The sequence below is a fragment of the Terrapene carolina genome, unplaced genomic scaffold (genome assembly GCF_002925995.2).
Source record: "Terrapene carolina triunguis isolate 2854851 unplaced genomic scaffold, T_m_triunguis-2.0 Scaffold789, whole genome shotgun sequence".
Classification (NCBI taxonomy): Eukaryota; Metazoa; Chordata; order Testudines; family Emydidae; genus Terrapene; species Terrapene triunguis.
The window spans coordinates 7,180,383-7,194,120 of NW_020665140.1; the positions used below are offsets into that span (position 1 = coordinate 7,180,383).

Sequence of the window (13,738 nt, forward strand, 5' to 3'; positions counted from 1 at the left end):
GATGTTTGGGAATCTGACATTCTCTGACACAGTTAAAAACGTCAACAGTCCCATTCCACCAGTGACGTGCATCATTCATAGGCTTAGTTTTATTAAACCATCCTTCAGTTAGACTTAAAAAAAATAAAATAAAATAAAAAAAACTACATTCGCAGACTCATGAGCTAACAAAAAACCCTGATGCAACCTAAGGCTCTGATCCTGCAATGCTGTTCTGCACAGGTTGACCCCTGTGCCAGAGTGAATCCTCACTGAAGCGAATGAGGCTCAAAGATCTACCTTGTGCAGACCAGCCTGTAGGACTGGGATGTAAGTGTCATCATTGCAGGAGTTTCAAAAACACAACAGAATCTGGCTTATAGTTAAGTAAACTAAATAACTTTACCTGAGTTCAAAGCTGCACCAAGTTCTCAGTCCAAGTAGTTATTAAAGGAGGACACTGGTTAACTTCACTACTTCTAGAATATGCCAACTTCCCTGTTCTCTTTAGGAAGTTACACAGGGGTTTGTCTTTTGAGGGGAGAGGGAAATACCTGGAGGCCTGAGGTTTTACCTGCTAACATACAATATTCTCCGGAAGTATTTAATACAAATGCCTACATGGTAGCTCATTTAGAAAAGGAAAGCATTTGTGCAGTTTAGATCCTAGATGAACGACTTGGCAAAGTGCTGTGGGTCAAAGAGAGACACAGAGGGGACATTATCCTGGGTCATGAACAGGAGCCGGGATGGCCTAAGAGCGGTTTTATTTTTTTAAGCTGATGCAGGGCATGCAGTAGCAGAGGGCCTCAGACTGACTCCTCTTAGCATCAGGCACTCTATTTGCATGTCTGAGTCTCCTTCTCTTTTCCAACCCTCAGACCCTGCCTACATTTCAAGATGGCAGAAGAAGGGCCTGAGCTCAGGAGGAGAAAGAGAAACTTGTACAGGGACTCAGTGATGGGCTGGTCTATGGCTGTGTGCCAAGAGGCCAGCAGAATCCCCCAGGCCCCGCTTCTCCTTGGTAGGCTCCCTCTTACAACCTGCTGGGGACAGAGAGAACCAAACCCTGTTACAAGGGGAGAAGTTGCTGTTGTTTTCAGGTCATCCTCCCTGGCCTGGTGAGGGACAGGGGAAAAGATTTCCTGGGCCTGTTGGGGAAAGTAAGAATCTACAGAATGACTAGGGTGAGCGAGAGAAGCGTGTATGGGGTGAAGATGAGATTCAATTAACAGGTGACTGGAGAACCAACAGAGAAAATGGATTCCAGAACCCAAAGGTAGTGGCCCCCATTAGTTCCACTATTTAGCTCCCCATTTAGTTCCAGCATCCAGAGAGTTTGAATGGAAAGAAGCATTTCTCACCATTATAAATCATGAATGATAACTGGCTGGGGGGAGTGGGTAGGGGACCGAGGGGAGGAACTGTACTTAAGATGGGAATGGCTGAGATGCCTACTGGTGTCAAAGCCAGACACAGTTGTCCTGTTTGCTTAATGATCTCTGTGCTGTTCGAACACATAGCATATGGAATGCCCATAAAAATGATTGAAAAAAGCAGAGCATACCAGGACAGTAGGAATGAACAACCACTAATAAATTGCTTGTAGTGCTATTTGGCAGTGAAGTAGTGAACAGCTGTGACATTTAAGTGGTGATGATTTGTTTTAGAATAAAACAATAAACTAAATCGGTCTCTTGATGCTGTTTTAGGATGCATGGGTACAGAATCTGCAAGGCTTACACGAGGGCTTTCTTTCCAATCAGAAAAACCAGCCAACTTTATATTTATTTTGTGAATGGCAGCTTCGATTCTGGACAAACAGAAGTGACTTTGGAACTCTAAACACCATAGACTTGAATTTCAGTCTTTAAAATAAGTTGAGGCAATGCTCCACCGAAACGAACATTAGGAGTGCAAATATGTTAAAATGTTACCCTCAGTTTTCTTTGGGTCATGGCTGTTTCCAACGCTATCTCTCTCAGAGGGTCTCTAGTGATGTCCAGCATTGATGTCCTACTCAGGTCTCCTGGGTAGAGGCTTAGTCGAGACTGCCTAAGAGCCATTCTAGCCTGCAGCTGTATCATTTCCTCTTCTTGACGCTTTAACATTATTTCTTGGCTTATCAGGTTGCCTTCAGGTGCTGCTTCATACTGCCTACTTAGTTGGAGGGGAGGAAAAAGATACAGTTATGATTAAAATACAGTTAAGCACTAAGACACCATGGTGATAGGTACAGAGTAAGAACCTAGATGAGACAAAGCAGGAAATCTGTAGTGTAGTGTAATTATTTTTTGTGACATTTATTTATTCAGCAACTGAGGAGTTAAGGCACAGTATTCCTGGACTGAAACAGCCTACAGCAATATATTAATATGGAAAATACCAGGAATACTCCAAGTTTCCACCACTGTTTGTCATTTATTGTATGGGAATAAATGTGCAATTGCAGTCTCTCTACCAAAAACACAATGCCACCAAAAAAACAACGAATCTATAGCTGGAAAAAAAACCTAAGAGTGTTCTGAAAAAGATCAGACCTCTCTTTCCAGCAAGAGGAATGGATAAGTGTGTTTTAAAATCTGGCATTTAAAAGTATCCGGAATGCATAAACTAGACAGCATTTAACAGGCTTACATAATACTTCCAACTATATTTCTGTAGCAAGTCTCTATTAATTACTTAGATGGGACTGTAAGACAAAACAGCTTTGCCCGAATCAGATACAGTTCAAAACATTTGGCATTCAGATTCCTGTAAAATGTTGTATTTTAACATTGCTCACTCTGCTGGAAAGGGAGATCTTGTCTTTTAAAATCCGATAAGTCAATCTTGCCCTTTTGTTGGCTTTTGGTAATGTCTATATAACAAAGAGTCTGGGGGGGGGGAAAAACAGACATTTCTCCTAAGTGGTATTTGTGAAAGACTCAATGCCTCCCACGCATTTGAGGGCAGAGAAAGCTCTGAATCAAGTACTCTAGCCATCCAAGGAGCCTGCCAGGAAAAAGAGGAAAGAACTACTTTTCTTAAGTCAAAAAACAAAAACAAACCCCAAACCCCAAACCACCCAAAACACAAAACCAAAACAAGAACAAAGTCATCACAAGAAGGAAAAATATACTTTTTTGGGCAAAAGCTATTTTCAAGACTTCTTTATACATCAAAAAAGGGTACAAATATACTTGATTTCTTCTCTTTTGCAGGCTGCTTACTCAGAAGGAATCAAATGTGTGTGGTATATATCCTTGGGACCCACAGCCAGGACATTTCCATTGGTGAAAAGCACCCCACCTGCTCCCTCGGCTGGGAAAGGGAAATCCTATAGCAGATAAGAAGTCTGCTGGGACTGGTCCCTGCGTGGGTGCAAATGAATGGGGCAGGGCACACCGGGGCATTTCCCTCCAAAGGTATGTCTACACTGAAAATTAAGGCGTAATTGTAGTGCAGGTTGGCAAATCTAGCTAGCACAGGTAACAATAGTAGTGAAGATATAATGGCAAAGGCTTCAGCACTGATTGGCTGCCCCAGTACAAGCCAGGGACCCTGTGTATATACTTGGGTTGCTAGCCCATGCCGCTGCATCTTCTCTGCTATCTCACTCATGCTAGCTAGATTAAAGCTAGCACCGGTTTAACTACCCGGACTACAATTACACCTTACATCTGCGCTATAGACATACCCGGTCCCCAAGAGAGCTCCCTGAGGCACACTGCCTCCTGATGCTCTTGCTGGGGCACCAACCAATCTCTTGGATGTCATAATTTCACTCATTCTCCAGTCCAGCAAGCAGTTCCTAGCCAAAACAGGGAAGCCAAGCCCTGACGTTCCTGATGTTAAACACATACGAAAGGGGGGGGGGGGGGCAAAAAAACACACCCCAAAAATATCCACACTCACTCACTCTCTCGTCTTCAGGCCATCTTTATAGATCATAAAGCAAATAAAAAGCATGCTCACAACATCTTTTTTTTTTAATCTTTGAGAATCATCTTTAAATTTGAAGGGATGGAGAAGGTCAGAGAGCTTTGTATACTTCTAAAAGAAACTCTTGTTAGCTTTACATGTATGTCAATTGTGACCAAATACTAGGGTGATGAGTATCATAGAAATAAATCATCTTAACAGTTACATACCACAACGAATTATGAATTCAGATAATTACACCTTTTGTGAAACTGTAGTTAAGGTTTTCCATTATTATTTATTACTATCAAGGGTAAACACATGTCATAAAAATACAGTCTTTCACACTAAAATCTGATTTACAGCCTTCTAAGGCAAGAAAAGAATATTGTTGTATATATTTAGACTTAAAAAATTAATTGTTAGATCTAAAAAGCAGACGTATTTAGAACAGATAAAACCAGCTAAGCAGATGGTGCATGTTATGGAAAAGTGTGTGTGTGTGTGTCTGTGTATATATGTATCTGTGTGTACACACACATACTTACTTTTCCATAACCGTGATTCTAATGAATACAATGCTAAGAATAGGGCAACTATGTCTACATAAAATCTGGATATTCTGTTAAATCTGCTTCACTCTGGACATTAAATGGCATAGAAAATTCTCACAACAGGAGGGATTTAAACAATCAAAAGCAAATTCAGTCATTTTTGAGTTGCAAGCATGCTAACAAATTGCTTAAGATACTAGTGTGTTTCTTTAAATGGAGGCTTGGGTGAAAAATAGAATATTTACAGAAAAAGCTATTTACTTAATCACCTAATCTGCAGCTTCTATTATATTGTTTCCCCTCTCACATCTCCATGCTTTGCTCCATCCTACAGCAGACCTAAGAGAATGTTCATGCAGGGTCAAGTAATGAGATAAGGCCTCAGTCCCACAAAGAGTTACACACATGCTTATCTTTACATACAGAGTAGTCCCCTGCTGGGAAACTATTAAAGTAGTTCCCCATTCCTGCTGTGGAACTATTCACAGTGGACAAAAAGAACAGGAGTACTTGTGGCACCTTAGAGACTAACAAATTTAAGTTGATGGATTTCCACTCCATATGGCTAAATGCAGTGCCTTGCATAATGACAGGGTGCATTTCGCAACCCGAAAGGGAGTACATTGAATTCATACACCCCTGCCTGGGTGACGAAGGACAAAGTTAAGTATGTATATAAGCCTGGGTGGGATCAAGGGTTAAAGGTTGGGCTTTGGTTGAGATAAGCCACATTTTGAACACGAGTATCTCTGAGAGTTAGCAAGTGGGATATGAAAATATGAGATAAGTTTCAACAGGCTATATCAGGAATTGTTTGCCCCTCAAATTGAAAAATGACTTTTTAATAATATATCTACACTATGGTGACTAATTTTATTATTTGGAAAAAAATATATACCTATATATTCATTTATTTTTGAGGTACACCCTGTGTATAATACACTTAAGCAGATCCACCACATTTTTATTAAGGGTTTGTTTGCTTTTTACATTTAAAGCTTGGAGGTATATTGGGCAAATGCAACACCTGCACAGATGCAGCTGACTTAACTGTTAAGGTAAATGAACTACAAATAGAGGACCCTAGCTTTGCAATGATCTACATAGGGAGCTAGCATGATTCAGCAGATAGGTCACCAGACTGGCATTTCCCTTCCATTAAATGGAGAGGATTCCTGCTGCTGACCAACTTTTGTAAAGAACTTCGAGATGTATAGCTCTTTGCAAGGGCCAAATATTATGATTGTGCCAAAAATCCCCTGCTGCACTACAACATTGTACAACCGCATAGCCTAGGGCCACAATTTCAGCCTGGATTTTCAGTCACAACCCTTTGTTTCTTGGTCTGTGAACTGAAGTCAGATCTCAACGAGTTACTTATTAGGAGTGCTGGTGGATGACAAGTCAAGTGCAGATTAATTCCTATAACAGTGGGAAATGAGTTAACTCATCACCCAATGTACTTACCAAGAAATTAACAGGTATTGGATCAGAGAAGGAAGCTGGGGAAAGGGATGAATTAGGTCTTATCTAATGAACAGTGCAGCAGAAGGATCAAGAGCAGAACTGATTGAGATAGGACATACTGAGAGGGATAGAGCTGGAAATGGAAACCTATCAGCTACTTGGAAAGGAAAGTATCAGAGGGGTAGCCGTGTTAGTCTGAATCTGTAAAAAGCAACAGAGGGTCCTGTGGCACCTTTAAAGAAGTGAGGTTCTTACCCATGAAAGCTTATGCTCCAAATACTTCTGTTAGTCTTAAAGGTGCCACAGGACCCTCTGTTGCTTTTTGGAAAGGAAAGGCAGCAGTGGGAGAGGGAGTAGATCTGTATCGGCTGCTGCCCCTGGAAAAAGAAAGGAAGCAGAAATAATGAAGAAAAGAGGAAAATAGACACAAAGGAAGAATATACATTGCTATGGTACTGACACCATTCCAAGAGGCTTAGACAGAGGACACTAGCAATACCCATCACAGAACACAAAAAGGATTAAAAATATTCTTAAGCAGTTGAAATGCCTATGGTTTCTGATAGCTTATTACTAGACCGGCCCATGTGAACAGCACACTTTTGATAGGCTGAAGATTCTGAACAACTTTACCAATCTTCTGACACAATCTATATATTTCTATTATCCCAAGTTTTGCACCTCTTACAAACCTGCTCTTTTATAATGGTTGTTGCAAGTATAATTAAGCAGGCTGCCCCTAAGGGTATGCTACAAGAGCAGTGAATTTTATGAACAAGATACAGAGATTTGTGTTTGTATAGAGATTATCTCTGAATAGTGTCAATCAAAACAAAGAAATGTGCCATCAAATGCTAAAGGGACCACTATACCATAACTATTCATATACACTTCACAGTACCCTGAACTCACAGGACAAAGAAAGAACTAACAATTACATGCTAGATTCCAGCCAACTGGACATTTTTCGTGGATGGATGAATAGGGCAGGGTTGATTTACAACTCCAAGTAGGGAACAGCATCTTGAAAAAATTAAAACCTGGCAGTCTGCTCTCCTTAGAGGTGTGTGTGTGCAGGGGGCCGGGTGTTGCGGCACTGAAATGTACTTCAGTAGCTGTAAATTTCCATAATATGAGAAAGTGAATCTGAACTCTGAGAAGTGTTTTTGTAAAAATGGCACCTTCTTACTTCACAGATCTGCTCTCTGAGCTGTACTGTAAGTGCTCTCTTCAATGTCAATAAGAAATTATGGCTACTTTTTACACTTGTAAGCACTGCAAAGTCCATACATCTATTGGAGAGTGAACTTTTTTCTATTCTGCCTCATACAATCAATAGTAATGTTAACTAAGCTTCTACTGCAGGATCAAATTCTGATCTGGGTTTTATCTGCACAGCTCCACTCTTTTCAGTGGGCTTCTAAGTTATAACTGAGAGCAAAGTGTGGTTTCAAAATCATTATACTTTAAGAATCCAGTTTCACTTTCAGACCTCAGATGCATTTGCTGGGCTGGCAGTTAGAAAAGCCATGTCTGAACTTGGGAAGAGAGCAAGATTATGGAAATCATTAAAAACAATAAACATGGTACCCAACATTGCCCTTTTTGAGTACTTTTTCAGAGAAAATAGCACTTTAAGCAAAAGTGGAACGATGGGCCCAAACAAACTCTGGATCCAAATATCACTGAATCTAAGATCAGAACAGCTCTGAACTTTCCAGCTCAACTCATCTCTAAGCAAAACAAATGATTTGCATTTTCAAAGCAATATTTTCCCCTCTAGATTTCATATAATACAAATTACTACCATTAAATTTACTAATCTTAAAAGAGATATATAAAGGAAAGCAAGACAATAAAGTGAATTAAGAGAAAGCATGTTCTCACTGCCTTAAAGAAGGACCTTTCACTGGTCAAGCTGGCAGCACTTCAACAGTCTGAGTCACTTTCATATCACACATTACTTACCATATCCGAAATGCCTTGTAAATAAAGCAAAAGATCTCACACTCTCTCACTGCCTACCTACTACTGCTGCTTTATCCTGCAGTTCAGTCATAATGTCCAATCTGTGACTTCACCATCATTTCTATGATAATTCTCACAGGACTTAGCAGCAGCAGAAGTAGTCAAATAGAGGAAAATGATGGTAAAGGAAATGTAGAAAATTATAAGATTACTCTTTGTGTAGAAAATAGTTTCCTTTTTCCCATTTACTCTGGTAGGAAAGTCTCTTTTGATTTGGAGTTAGGATAAGAAAAGACACCATAGAAACATACAACACTATTTTCCAATGGGACTCCACGAAACAGGAATCTGTAGCAGATTACTATAAAACTTGCCTTAAAAGCTCATGAACTGGCCAAAAATCTCCTACATCAAGAAGAACCAGATCCCTAATACATTCTACACACCTACTGTTTGTGTACATGTCTATACATTACATACACGTGCATGCACTGTGTGTGCAAGTATATATAGTCATGCAACACAATATGTGTCTACTCAATTCCTGCAGAATGTCTCCTACACACTAATACATACACAAATAAACAAAACATTTTGTACAGAATAATTTCACACAAAATACACATGTAAAAATGTGATAGCTGTCAAATGAAGCATTGAAAAGTTTGGAAATGTCAAAATTAAGATTGCTCATGCAACTTTAATTCTGCTCCTTTGGGCATATGTGTTAAGACACAATTTTTAATTACATGAGCACCCATTTGTCCATAGGACCACTGCCTCATTCATGGCACTGAGTGTATGGTGCACAATGCACAAAGTAGGTATTCAGCTTTTATTTTCATCTCACTGTTCAATGTGTGGCTCTCTGCTTTGGTCACTCCACACCATCCTAGACATGAGGGATTCTCTGGTCCTTTTAAGGAGCCCTTCTACAGTCACTGAAATGGCTCCCATTTCCAGATGTACTTTCCCTTTCTGCATGGGATGAGGCAGGACTGCTTTGCAAACTGTACCTTAATACATATGTGCAGGAGCGCTGCCAGTTTTTCTGCCGCCCTAGGCAGCGGAAGGTCCCGCCCTGAAATGCTGCCCCCCACACAGGTGGCGGAAGGTCTCGCTGCCAAAATACCGCCGCGGTTGCCACCCCCCAAATTGTAGCGCCCTAGGCGACCGCCTAGGTCGCCTAATGGGTTGCACCGCCCCTGCGTATGTTTTCACAGACATCTTACAGAATGAGGCAGGGATCCTGCCACCAATATACCCCAAACAGTTGAGGCCAAGAGTTGTTAAAACAGTATTTCCCCACTCTCTTACTATACAAAAATATCTGAACCACTTTTGGTTGTACTTTCCAGAGTGATTTGTCATCTGGCAGAGAGGAGACATGAGAAATTTAAGCCTGAAAGGTGAAAGTTTGTGAAAGCTTTAAGCAAGTGAAAAAAATGGCACTTCAGAATGGAAACTCTTATATAACCTTTAGTATATAGCAGATGTTGCAACATACTCTAGCTAGAAGATACATGAAGTAGGACCTGCTTTTTCAATTATACCAATAACATGCCATTTTAATGAGAAAGCTGACAGGAAAAATAGTTGTATATAGTGTTGTTGTAGCCATGTCGGTCCTTGGATATTACAGAGACAAGGTAGGTGAAGTAATATCTTTTACTGGACCAACTTCTGTAAAACCCTCTCTGAGCGCACACCCCTAGTTGTCACTTAGGCTACGTCTTCACTACCCGCCGATCCGGCGGGTAGCAATCGGTTTATCGGGGATCGACTTACCGCGTCTCGTGAGGACACGGTAAAATCGATCCCTGATGGCTCTACCGTCGACTCCGGAAATCCACCTCGACAAGAGGCGGTAGCGGAGTCGGCGGCAGCGCGGTAGCGGTCGACTTTCCCGCGTCCTCACCGCCAGGTAAGCCGACCTAAAATACGCAACTTCAGCTACGGTATTCACGTAGCTGAAGTTGCGTATCTTAGGTCGGAAGTCCGCTGTAGTGTAGACCTAGCCTTACTATCCCACATTGGAACCCATAGGGAGTATCATCAAACAACTACTACCCACATTTGATGAGGACCCATCCTGAAAGAAATCTTTCCTGAGCCCTCTCTTCTGGCCTTCAAACAACCCATCAACCGTTTCAAGCTCATTGTCAGAAGCAAGCACCCATCTGACCAGGACACATTAACTCAAAGTGACACCAGACCCTACCAGAAAAACAGATGCAAAACCTGCAGACATATCTCCACAGCTACAATGATCAACACTCCTCACAACATGCCTTTCAAGATGTCTGTCACAACATATGGGGTACCTCATCCAGTGCACGAAATGCCCCAACAACAACTATGTGGGTGCAACCAGTCACTATGCTCTCGAATAAACTCACACAGGAAAACGATAAAAGACAAAACGCCCTATCACCTGTGGGTGAACACTTTTCACAGAGAGATCACTCTATGGCCATGTCTACATTTCACTTCCGTCATTAAAATTTTCATCGCTCAGGGGTGTGGAAAAGACACCTCCCCAAATGACAAAAGTTGTAACAACGAAAAGTGCCGGTGTGGACAGAGCTTCGGCGGCGGGAGACACTCTCACAGCGATGAAGCTGCTGGGAGAGCTCTCTCCCAGTGACAAAGAGCGTCTACACTGCACACCTTACTACGGTGTGCCTGCAGTGGCACTGCCACACTGTTGTGAAGTGCGCAGTGCAGGCATAGCCTGTAGCTGACTTATCAGTCCTTATCCTCAAAGGAAACCTGCACAACACTTTCACAAGATGAGCCTGGGAGCTTAAATTCATAACTTTGCTCAACTCTAAAAATCATGGACTGAAGAGACACTGGATTTATGTCTTATTACAACAATCTACTACCTAAAAACAGCCCCCCTCAAAAGCTCTTTTCCCCTCCCTGCCTTTCCTCCCTATGACTGAAGGGGTGTTAAGAGGCCTCTTCGCCTTGAATGGTCTTTGGAAATACGTGTGAACTACTTATGCTAAACAATCGGTTCCAGCTTGTGTTTACCTGTGACACTCTGAGTGCCTTTCCCAGACCCGAAGGAGAGCTCTGTGCAGCTCAGAAGCTTGTCTCTCTCACCAACAGAAGTTGGTCCAATAAAAATATTACCTCACCCACCTTGTCTTAGGAAGAAACAGTGTCCACTCTACAGTATGATACATTCTGGTGACTGTACACCATGGATAAAATGGCCCTACCAGCCAGTTTAAAATTATGTTTGGTGTTACCTGTACAGACAATGAACAATACCTTATAGTCATCTGTCTGCTGTCTGCAGTAACTATCCTGCTGCATGGCCCTTTGACTCATTCAGCAGTCACATTATAATAAGGGAATGATCCAAAAATGAACAATTTTGCTACAGTCCTTCAGTGTGTCGACATTTTCAATAATGCTTTTTTAAAAAGGCATGCTTGAAGTAAAAAATGATTACCATACCTCCTAGCCGAAGATATTACCTGAGCCTCTGATAATTAAGACAATAATTTAGGGCCCAACCCAACTTCCATTAATCAGACTCTTACTTGCCATGATTACATTTCTTCCCGGATGTGTCATGAGACTTCTATTGGAAGCAATACCCACTGCTGAAATGCTGCCACCTCTAGAGCAGAATAGGGCACGTGATTTACTACTACTTGCAACACGAAATGGAAGTTTAGGACAGATAGTGAAATAAATGATTTGATTGCAACTAAAGAATAATTACTGTGAGAAAGAGCCAGGACTGTAAAATATGATGATTTCAAGCAGTTTACCTTGACCTTAGAGGATGAACTTGACTTGATGGAGAGATATCATCAGCTCCTGGTAATGCAGCACCGGAGTCATCTCTCTTTAAACCCTCATTTCTTCTCACTTGCACATAAAAAGGAAACACAGATAAATTAATACCTGAATGGGCTAGAAACCATGTAAAAGAATCCTACCTAAAATTCAAGGATTTATCAGACACATGAGATTACTTAGAAAGGATCAGTTTCATATGCACTTCACAATGGCATTACAGTATTAGAGAAACTGGCATTAGGAAGTCAATTTCAGTTTTCAAAGAGATCCTATTGTTTTCCCTCTGATGAGAGCTGCTGCATTATCCTTTGAAGAAACAGGTTTGCAAGGGGTTTAAAATACAGAATTGTTAATATACTTCTCTACCTTCAAATGTTTCATTGTCATCTGAATATGAAGAGGCAAAACTGATATGTAGAAAGTTATCATGTGCCTGGAATAGTTTCACAGCAGCTGGTAAAGATTATCTGACTCAGAACAAGGGAGTTAAAAATCACTATCTTGTGGAGCTTCCACTTTTTATTTTTGCCTGGATTCTTCTCCCTCTCCATGGTTTATGAAATACTGGATTCTCCTTTTTGACAACAGAAGTCCTATTTATTAATGTGGTCTCCATGAGAAAGTCAATATTTACTTATACACCTCTACCTCGATATAACGCTGTCCTCGGAAGCCAAAAAATCTTACTGCGTTACAGGTGAAACCGCATTATATCGAACTCGGTTTGATCTGCCACAGTGCGCAGCCCCGCCGCCCCAGAGCGCTGCTTTACCGCGTTATATCCGAATTCGTGTTATATCGGGGTAGAGGTGTAGTAACATCAGAGATACTGCAGTTAGGGCACAATTCTGCAAGATGCAGAGACCTCTACTTTTAACTCCCACTGTCTTCAACAAGAGGGGATGGCCCTCAGCAGAATATATTTCCTAAGTATATGAAAACAGCAGCAGCATTCTCAGATATGTGTCATTGATTACTGCTGTGCCATCTAAGTGGTTCCCAAACTTTATTGGTTTACATACCCCCTTCTTAAAAAACTGATGTTTGAAGTACCACATGCAAATTTCTCCTTTTTTTTGTGTCCATTTGTTTTAGGCCTTAATAGACTTAAGTACTTCCAGACTCCACAGTAAAATAAAGGCCCAAGAAATCCTAAAGTGTTTGATTATAACTAGGGCTGGCCAGAAAACAAGAATTCCATTTTGTGAAAAATTTTGAGGTTTCCATATGTTTTTGTTCTGATGTGGAACAAAACCAAGACCTTTTGAAACAGAAAGAGAGACCACCCCAGAACAGCTAGTAGCTTGGTGCTTAGCACTTGTACCTGTGACATAGTAGACCCAGGTGAGTACCCTAACCACAGAGGCATTTCTCTGTATTTCTCTCTCTGCTTTTGACTAGAAATTCCATCCCAGGCCTGAGAAACCTTCCCTACAAAAAATTAATCAAAAGTAATACGTTTCTGCAGAAAGTTTGGGTTCCGATGAATCAGCATTTCCCAACAAAAAAGTTTCAAAAAAGTTCCCGACCAGCTCTAATTATAACATCCTTTTTATACATCTCAGGTTTTTAGACAGGGCATGAAAAAGAAACACAATGAAGCAGCCATTATTATGTACGATATGTTAACTCAAATTACAAGAAACATTTATGACGTCCTGTCACATTTTGGTGTGTGCCACTGAACTATGTCAATGGCTTGAGTCTGTAACTTGTCTAATTTAAATGGAAAGTTCCTGTTAATTCTCATCTGGATTATGGCTGAACAGGAGCTAGAGTTCACATTGCTTGCCTTTACAAAATTTAAATAAATACAAAACGGAGTAGTTAGCGGGGGGGGGGGGGGAAGGAAAGTGGCATTAATGAGAAGGGCGTCTGTGGGTAAAAGGGCAAGGGGCTCTGGTATGGTGCGTGCAGAGGGGAGAGGGCTCTGGTACGTGTGTGTACACAAAAAGGGAAGGTGGCTCAGAGGGGAAGAGCATGTGTGCGCGTGCGTACAGATTGTGTGTTGTGTAAAAAGGGAAGGAAGCTCAGGGGGAAAGGGC

At 41.2% G+C, this 13,738-nt stretch overlaps 1 protein-coding gene across 8 annotated transcripts in view; it reads right to left on the bottom strand.

Annotated features, from left to right (window-relative positions):
• PTPN13 (protein tyrosine phosphatase non-receptor type 13) overlaps positions 1 to 13,738 on the bottom strand; it is a 190,446-nt gene that overhangs the window by 57,271 nt on the left and 119,437 nt on the right. For 7 of the 8 annotated variants that reach the window (XM_026660493.2, XM_026660494.2, XM_026660496.2 and 4 more), the window contains exons 9-10: positions 11,663 to 11,762; positions 1,917 to 2,139 (exon numbers count right to left, since the gene is read on the bottom strand). In XM_026660493.2, coding sequence (XP_026516278.1) covers positions 1,917 to 2,139; positions 11,663 to 11,762 — 323 coding nt within the window. The remainder of the gene's footprint in view (positions 1 to 1,916; positions 2,140 to 11,662; positions 11,763 to 13,738) is intronic. The other variant, XM_026660490.2, reaches the window with a different exon arrangement.